The sequence below is a fragment of the Bombus impatiens genome, unplaced genomic scaffold, assembly GCF_000188095.3.
Source record: "Bombus impatiens unplaced genomic scaffold, BIMP_2.2 scf_0765, whole genome shotgun sequence".
Classification (NCBI taxonomy): domain Eukaryota; kingdom Metazoa; phylum Arthropoda; class Insecta; order Hymenoptera; family Apidae; genus Bombus; species Bombus impatiens.
The window spans coordinates 930,374-939,814 of record NT_177184.1 but is presented as its reverse complement, the minus strand read 5'-3'; the positions used below and the strand labels follow the sequence as shown (position 1 = coordinate 939,814).

General features: G+C 32.7%; 1 protein-coding gene across 2 annotated transcripts; it reads left to right on the top strand.

Annotated features, from left to right (window-relative positions):
* The first annotated feature begins 6 nt into the window (after positions 1-6).
* LOC100741873 (calpain-D) lies at positions 7-8,088 on the top strand. 2 transcript variants are annotated; one of them, XM_033323055.1, is made up of 11 exons: positions 7-483; positions 1,118-1,485; positions 1,563-2,947; positions 3,083-3,316; positions 3,715-4,107; positions 4,185-4,486; positions 4,568-4,604; positions 4,676-5,001; positions 5,107-5,449; positions 5,539-5,717; positions 5,793-8,088. In XM_033323055.1, exons 1-11 carry the CDS (start codon positions 161-163, stop codon positions 5,971-5,973), a joined length of 4,071 nt encoding a protein of 1,356 aa, XP_033178946.1. In that variant the 5' UTR covers positions 7-160; the 3' UTR covers positions 5,974-8,088. The 2 variants fall into 2 exon arrangements, with proteins under 2 accessions (XP_033178946.1, XP_024226171.1); XM_024370403.2 differs by having other exon boundaries at positions 1,581-2,947; positions 5,793-5,973.
* Positions 8,089-9,441: the final 1,353 nt, after the last annotated feature.

The following is a 9,441-nucleotide window of genomic DNA, read 5'->3' as shown; positions in this document are numbered from 1 at the left end:
GGCACCCGCCGCAGCGGAAAAGAATTATCACGGAATGTGTTTCACGGTATCGTTGATCCTCGTCCTCGCGTAGAGGTGTGGTGATATTTCGAGTAAAAGGGATCGTGGCTATAAAAGTCAGTGATCCTGTTAGCAAAGGAGCCATGACTACGTGTAAAGAATGGGCTCGATCGCATCGGTGTTGCAGTGGCATTGCTCGGAGTGCGCTCTGATAAATCCAACGGAGAGCACGCGATGCGCCAGGTGCGGCCTTACTCGGCTTAGGAGTGATGAGAAAGCAAATCTCAGGCTCGGCCTGAGCTTGGATCGCAAAGTTCCCGAAGAAAAAGGGGAGGAGGAAAAGCAAAGAGACGACGAGGAAGGTGACTCTTCCTCGGTCTCTGTTCCGCCAACACCTCCGCCGAAACTTCGTTTGGAGAAGCCAGCAACGGGCGATACGCGTCCGGCAACTTATCAATACGTCAAAACCGATCTCATACATCGGTGAGAAAATTGTTAACTCATCTCTGCTCTGTCCGCAACCCCCTCCCCTTCCCTACCCCCATCTTCGATTTCTCGCGTGTTTGTATACAGTCTACCGAACTCTCCGCAAAATCTTGTCGACTTCTCCTCAAATGTAATACTTATCAGTTCGTATCAGTGCGATCATTTTGGTGTAATATCTCGTTTTTTGAGCAAAGGTATTTTCATAGTATGAGCTTTCCTCTACCTCTCACTGAACAAGTTTAATTTGTGCCAAGGATTTCACACAATGCACAGAACAACGGTTTGTAAGGGGAATATAATACAAATGTTTATTTGTTGCATGTTCGCATAAACGTAGATATGACAAGTTACTATTGCATCTACGAATACAGGCTTTCGCATTCACTATTGATACAATATACTTAGAATAATATCAAAGTTAGCATATATTTTTTCATAGTTGTTATCCTTTTTTTTATGTTTGGGTAGAGTTTTTTTCATATCTAGGAAATAATTAAATATATAGTTTCATTATAAAAATGTTATATATTCTTTGACTCTTTCCTCTTCCTTAATTTTATTACGTTATCATATATGCCAATGGTTGTTGTCCGTTTAGTAATTGTTTATTATTTTTCATATCGATTTTTAGCTCAGAGGGGAATTTAATTCTACTCGATAATCATATAAAGAAATCTCACCATGATTCGTGGAATGGAAAGTCTTGTAAAAAAGAGCCAGTTAAAAGATCTTCTTCTCTACCTTCCTTAATAACACAATGGACTTGCGTTCGTTGTTTGTTAGACAACAGCTGCAGTTCTGGTATAATTTGCGTAGCTTGTGATGCAAATTCTTCTATAGTTGAAACTGACAAAAGGCAGATTGGAGCACGTAAACGCAAAAAATTAAATTCACGTAAAACAAGTCGTCTCAAAGCTGCATCCGAACTTCTGGCCAATATTTTAGATGATGTCAATGCAACAAGTTCTTCTACAAGCGATGCAAGAATTATCAATAAGGGTATAAATTGTTTAATTTATTTTTTAATACTGTTTTAATACTATTTTGAACAAGATTGTGGTACAAATATTATATAGCTTATCTGTATTCTATAGATATGGCACAACTAACAAGTATAAGTCGTAGTGAAAGGAGACAAGATAGAGAAGACTGGACCTTGCCACCGATAGAAACTATGGAGTCCACTACACTTTCCTACACAAATACCACTGATACCTCTCAACGTTCACCAAAAAGACATAGTCCTTCAATTTATGAACGAGTCAAATCTAAAGTTAGTCGCTCTTTATCTAATGGATCTGTTGTACATAAATTATCTGAACACGCAATTCAAAGACCAACAAGTTTAGTAGTCTCAGAATCTCAACAGGATGATGCTCTCTGGAGTTGTGATAATTGTACTCTTGATAATGCTCCTGGCCTAGAACAATGCGAGGCATGTGAAGCCCCTAGAAGTCCTGCTCCTTGCAGTGGAGTAGTTATCAGTGTACCTGCCTGGGAACCACGTGCTCTATCTTCTGCAGGTCCATTGTCTTATAGACGATCTTTTTCTGATGTCGAATCCGTTACAAATGTATCTCGAAAGAAAAAGATCGTCAATCGTAGAAGTCTCAATGAGGATGAACCACCTGCAGTACCACCACATTCTGTTGGTTTTAGTACAAGACCAAAATATTCTTACATTGGAATTACCGACCCTGATATACCGCCGCCATTGCCAAAAAAACAAAATAATAAATTAGGTCTTGTACCCACAAAAGCACATAGCGAAGCAACTAGTCCTGTCGGTGATGTACCGAATGTAAGCTCGTTAAAACGTATGTGGACTTGTCGGAAATGTTCTTACGCGTATAATCCTTTATGGTCAACTGGTTGCGATATATGTGGATCTTCTCGATCACCGCCTTCGTTAATGCAACCTAGTCTAATAACCGTCACAAAAGATGAAACGAGTTGTTCGATGCATTCACAATCCCCAATTGTAGTATCCAGAGATAGTGTAAGATACATTCCACAGAAAACTGCTACATTGGCTACAGCAGAATCTGATCTAGATGATCAAGTTGATCCACCTTCCCCCGTGTGGACTTGTAAAAAATGTACATTATTAAATGCCGCTTCGAGAACAACGTGTGAAGCGTGCGGTGGTTCAAAGCTTAAAAGTATCATGCATTTAGAAGACGCTACGTTACGAAAAGGAGAAAGCTGGGTGTGCCCATCGTGTACATTAAGGAATCCGCTATCAGCACAAACTTGTAATGCTTGTAAGACTTTAGCAGATTTTCTAGATGTACCAAAGGATAGCAGATTTTTTGGATCAAGAAGTCCGAGTCCAAGACTTTGTTCAACCCCTATAAATTCAAAAGTTGTTACTCCAAGACATAGAAATTCTGTAAGAAGGAATGGTTCTTCAATTGGAGATAAAAGACATTCAAGAATTAGAGATTCCACTCATGGTCAAGTACGATTCTCTTATAGCTGTTTTATATATATTTATTAGTAAAATATTCAAATATATATATTATCCATATATTTTCCTATTGGCTTTCATTTTCTACATAAATTTATTATATATGAAACATTTCAATGTTTCCAGTGGCAGTGTAAACTGTGCACATATGAAAATAAGAGTACAAACGGAATTTGTGAAATGTGCCAAATCTCAAAAAATTTATCTCAACTACCAGGTGAAAGGCCTAGAATTATTGAATCTGGCATAAGTACACTTACAATGCAACGGCAAGAAAGCGTGGTTATGGAGAATTTAAGACAAATTGAGGAAAGAGAAGCATTGGAGAAATGGGAGCGAATAGTTCGCTATTGCAAAGAGGTATATTGATCATAAATTATATCATATGAACAAGGACGATTTTTTACGATCAAAGAAAACAGTTTAGAAAAAATATTGAAATTAATTTGTCTTTATATATGTAAATTACATTTGAAAAACATAATTATACTTTTTCTTTTTTGCATTACATATTTTTTCACATCAATTGATTTTTATTTTCCCTATTTATATTAATTTCTTATTTTTGTATTATAATACTAATGAGAAAACAAGAAGAAAATAAATGTTTTAGTGAATATTTTTAGTCTATGAAATATAAAATGCATAAAATTCAAATCTAAATAGTTTATAATTCGTTTAAATAAATTGAAAATATTTTCGACTAGTATATTTTAAATGCAAGATTTCCAATAGTAACTAATTTACTTATTTTATAGACAAATGAACCTTTTGTCGATGACTCATTCCCACCAGCTCCAAAATCTCTATATTACAATCCAGCTGAAACAAAAGATAATCATGTTGTTCAATGGAGAAGGCCTCATCAAATTAATGTTGATTCTACAGTTGATTCCAAACTGCCTTGGGCTGTTTTTAGGAAACCCTTACCTTCTGATATCTCACAAGGTGTATTAGGAAACTGTTGGTTACTTTCAGCTTTAGCTGTTTTAGCTGAAAGTGATGAGCTTGTAAAGAGAGTCTTAGTAATGAGGGAAACCTGCCCAGAAGGAGCTTATCAAGTAAGATTATGTAAAGATGGAAAATGGACCACAGTACTTGTTGATGACTTGCTACCCTGTGATAAAAGAGGCCATCTTGTATATTCTCAGGTTTATATCTTAACATTATAAGTGAAAAGTTATTACTTCTTTCTCTTCATTCATAATTTTGATAAAATACATTGTAGGCAAAAAGAAAACAACTTTGGGTGCCATTAATTGAAAAAGCAGTGGCTAAAATTCATGGTTGCTATGAAGCTTTAGTATCTGGACGTGCAATAGAAGGTCTAGCAACACTTACAGGTGCCCCTTGTGAGAGTGTGCCTTTACAACCATCTGCTTTGCCAAGTGAAGATGAACTTGATAAGGATTTAATATGGGCACAACTTTTATCTTCAAGGCAAGCTATGTTTTTAATGGGTGCTAGTTGTGGAGGTGGTAATATGAAAGTTGATGAGGAAGAATATCAACGTAAAGGTTTAAGGCCAAGGTAGAAAAAGTTCGACAAGAGTTAAAAATTTTAAGTATATTTATTCAGTATGCTATAAAAAACTTATTATATTTTTTCTAGGCACGCTTATTCTGTTCTCGATGTACGGGATGTACAGGTAAAAAAATACACGTATTTATAGATACATGATTAAAGACTTACAAGTACTTTGAGTAATATATTTGATAGGGAATACGATTATTGAGATTACGTAATCCATGGGGTCACTATAGTTGGAAGGGTGATTGGTCTGATGATAGTCCTATTTGGACACCACAATTGCGGGAAATGCTCATGCCACATGGTGCTTCTGACGGTGTTTTCTGGATTTCTTTTGACGACGTATTGAAATATTTTGATTGTATTGATATTTGTAAAACTAGAGTTGGGTGGAGTGAAGTTAGATTACGTGGGACACTTCCACCTTTATCATCTCTCAGACATTTATCATGTGTACTTTTAACGGTACTAGAACCTACTGAAACAGAATTTACTTTATTTCAAGAAGGGCAAAGGTAAATTTTATTATCCCATTTTATATGCATTTGTATAATTATATCAAATATAAGGATAGGAATATAAGGATAAATATGGTCTATTATACTTACATATATATTTAGGAATTCCGAAAAATCACAACGTTCTCAGTTGGACTTGTGCGTAGTTGTTTTTCGTACACGTTCACCAGCAGCACCAGAAGTGGGGAGATTAGTAGAACATAGTAAGCGACAAGTACGTGGATTCGTTGGATGTCACAAAATGTTAGAGAGGGATTTGTATATTGTTGTATGTTTGGCCTTTAATCATTGGCACACAGGAATGGAAGATACTTCCAGTTACCCTGAGTACGTTCTTGCCATTCATAGTTCAAAGAGATTATTAGTTGAGCAAATTTCCCCACCAGCATTTGTCTTAGCTGATGCTATAATAAGTTTAACTCTAGCAAAAGGACAAAGACACGAAGTAAGAATATTTCTGTAACTTGCAACTTCAATTTCAAAACTGTTTGTGTATCTCTAAAACCCAGTATTTTGTAAAATATTTATATGTAGGGAAGAGAGGGAATGACTGCTTATTACTTAACTAAAGGTTGGGCTGGACTTGTAGTAATGGTAGAAAATCGTCATGTAAATAAATGGATTCATGTAAAATGTGACTGCCATGAAAGCTATAACGTTGTGTCCACAAGAGGACAACTCAGAACTGCCGATAGTGTTCCCCCGCTACACAGGTAAAATGGATCTTTTATATGTGCTCCTGAAATCAACATTTATGACAGATCATTCGATAAATTTTTTTATTGTAGACAAGTCATCATAGTTTTAACACAATTGGAAGGTAGTGGAGGTTTTTCGATAGCACATCGACTTACGCACAGACTAGCTAACAGTGGAAACTTGCATGACTGGGGTCCGCCAGATACTCAACATTGTCCTCAAATTGATACTCAAGTCGAAGGTTTACATAGTCCTCGTTTAATCACGTGAACAAATGAGTGATTAATAACAAATAGGACAATGTTTAAATGTATCTCGTTTGTCGAGTAAGAGATTTATTATGTACTCGTGATATCCAGAAATTTACCAAAGCAAGCTAGAAAGATTTTGGTACAGAAGAAATAGTACTGAAACTATAATACATTCTGTGCTTTCTAGCTATTCATGTTGTATGAAAATTTTTAGCATTACGACAAGCTCACTATTGGATATACTACAATAATTAACAATTAATATACAATGATTCTCTCTCTCTCTGAGATCAGTGGTTAGAAATATTTTTTTTTAATTAGGTAGAAATCATTCGTTGTATCAATGAAAATGAATATACTTTAAAACTTGCGTGCAAATTAAGCATTTCTACGGGAACCATTGATCCATAAAGAAGACTTAAGGGAAATTAAATATTTATGGAAGAACAAATTAAACACATTGCTTGTTATATAAAAAAAAAATTATTTTCTCAACGTAACATATAAGCACCATAAAAAGTAACAAAGCGTAAAAGTTATACAATAATAATATATGAAGTGAAATAAATAACAGCCATTGATAATGAAAAACATATACACTCTTTTTGGAATTGCTTAGAGTATGGTATAACTATGGGTCGAAATTTTTTCAATTTTTGCATCTCACAAGTCGATCCTATTTTCGGATACACAAGCCGTATTCAGAACTCACATTTAAAAGTACATATATTGTATATTGTGTATGACAGCTGATGTTACTGGCCGTTTAAGTGAGGGTTTTCGAATATTGGTCACATCGTAAAACTTTTATCTCATCTGAACTTTTGTTGTTTCCATCTTGTAACTGGATGGAGTGCTTGTGCTAAAAATGGACGTAGCGCATAGCTACAGAACCAAAAATCTCTCTGAAAGTTTTACAGTATAGTGACGCGTTCACTGCCATTTTGTGCAATGTACGTTTAACTTTATTGTTGTTAAAAATTTTTGTAGTGAATTATTAACAAAATTATTATCACTGATTGTTGTATGTATATTTTATGTTCATTTAACTTATAATACATATCTTGAACTTTATACATACACAAGCGTGGCAGTTAACGAGTTAGTCAATTTTATAAGTCTTGTACATTTTGTAATCATGACATCAGAATAGCCGTCTACGAGGCGCAATCATTTATAAATTTTTTTTACATAAATAGATTTGTGTTTTATTTTTATACATATACATATATGTTTTATCTATAAACGAAACAAATATGTATTGGACAATGAAATATATGAATCATTTTTTTCCAATTTGCAAAAACGTATTTAGCAAATTATAATCTCACGTAAAAAGGAAGTTACAATTTAATAAAACATTCCCTTTTTTTTAAAGAGAAAGATTGCTAAATTGAAAAGTATATGTATGTTACAAGTATATCTCCTTTCGAATAGCATGAAATAATTCAAAAAATTGTTATTGAAATTATTGCATTAACATATAATTAATTTAAGGTTAAAACTGTATACAAAAGAGTGAAACTATAAGTTTTGATTCTTATTAATGTTGTACCAACCAATAATTTTAAATATGTCCATTATATGTATTAAATGCGATGTATGTTGGCACACTTTTTAATTCTTTCTTATGCATATTATGCAGGACGTTAATAAAAATCGAGAACATTTTTTTTTCAAATATTAATTATATGCGTGTAAACCATGAAAAAGTTTGTATAATCTTGTATCTAAAGCTGTTGAGTACCCGAAATATTCGAATATTCGAAATCTAAATTGAATTAATTGATTCGAATATTCGATTAGTTGAGTACTTCGAATAGTTCGACAAAATTCACGTTCATTGTTTCAATTGAGATCTTTTAAATATTGTAATTGTTTAAATCTATTTTAACGAATTTAATTTGTACACTATTTAAATCTATTAAAGAATACCGAATTTTCTTGAACTACTCGAATAAGCAAATTGATTTCGATATGTATTTTTTAAGTATTAGAACAGCTGTATTTGTATTTATGAGTTGAAAACTCGCGAACTCTTTATGCGATGTGTTCTAAGGAAACAAATTTTTTCTTCATGTATGCGTAAATGGCATTCATATTTAAAGGACATCTAATTAAAGATAGCTGTGAAAATAACTCGTTTATATATATATATGTACACACACATATATATACATAAACAAATTATTTTTTAAATTAAATTAAAAATTAATGTGTATTATTTTAATCAATGTATTAATTTAAGTAATGTATCTAATATTTATTAATATTCTCTATAAAGCATAATTAAAAAGATAAGCACTTGCAGATACAAGTTTATATGAATTTTCTTTCATACTTATTTGTATGAAAGTTAAAAAATATTTTCGATCTTTACCGATATACTGTGTATTATATAAACTAGCAAACATCCAGTTTTATATGGAAAGCTCAGTGCTTTGGCTTTAACATTAAACTGCCATGTTCCATGTCCTTAAGGAATGATGAAATTGGCACTGAAATGTTCTTTTGATGGCAGTTGGATCTGATTGACAATTTGTCTAATATTTTCTATACATATTGAATGTGGTAATGTGACAATATCTCATGCTGTGATCAGCTCTAATGACGTTTTTTGTCAGTTAAGAAATGTCCTCATAAATGAAAAGGCAGCATTATAAATATTATTTCAATGATAGTACAAAATATTTATTATATATGCATTTGCTTAATTCAAATGCAAGAAAAGAAACAAGTTATGCACATAAGCATTATGAGACTTATTGGCAATAACTTTCTTAATTACATCAGTTATTATATATTTTTTTAAATAAAACATTCCTTACATTTATTTACATTCTCCCATTATCCATTTAAAAACTCTGATTACTTGCATTAATACATTTACTTCTGTGTTCTATTTTTAATATATTCTGTTTTTAATATATTTGATTCCTGTTGGCATAAAATTTAACTTTTAATATTGTTAATTGAGTTCCGCTTGAGGCATTGCTTTCTCTTTGAAGCGAAAAAAGGAAATTATTTTTATTCAATGGCTTCAAACGAACGGATCTAACTGTTGAGTGTGGCCTAATAATTTTAATATAGGAACTGTTTCTGATTTATTTAAACTAAATCGTATTTAAAGATATCAAAACCCCTTTCATTCACTTTGTGATAATATTAAAGCAATCATTTATTAAAGGAAACCCTTCAAAGCGAAAAAGAAATGTTTTTTTATTAATATAAATCAGTTTTCTTAAGTTTAAACAGTGATTAAAATTTATGTAAGTGTTAGACGCAATGAAAAGAATTATTCTCATAAATAAACTATACTATTTGCACTAGTTTCTGTACAAATGGCCTTAATTTACAGACAAAAACATTTAAGATAAAATGGAGACCTATATTTATGCATTTTCTTAAAAAATATAAAACAGGTAGCAGGTAACTTGTATTGTTCTAGTAATTTTAATTTGAATCAACAGATTCGACTGCTATGCTC

Excerpts from the sequence above, each read along its gene's own strand:
- LOC100741873 (XM_033323055.1), top strand. The coding sequence starts at position 161 with ATGGGCTCGATCGCATCGGTGTTGCAGTGGCATTGCTCGGAGTGCGCT. Across the intron at positions 4,487-4,567 it reads CGTAAAGGTTTAAGGCCAAG|GCACGCTTATTCTGTTCTCG; the intron begins GTAGAAAAAGTT and ends TATTTTTTCTAG. Across the intron at positions 5,002-5,106 it reads TTATTTCAAGAAGGGCAAAG|GAATTCCGAAAAATCACAAC; the intron begins GTAAATTTTATT and ends ATATATATTTAG.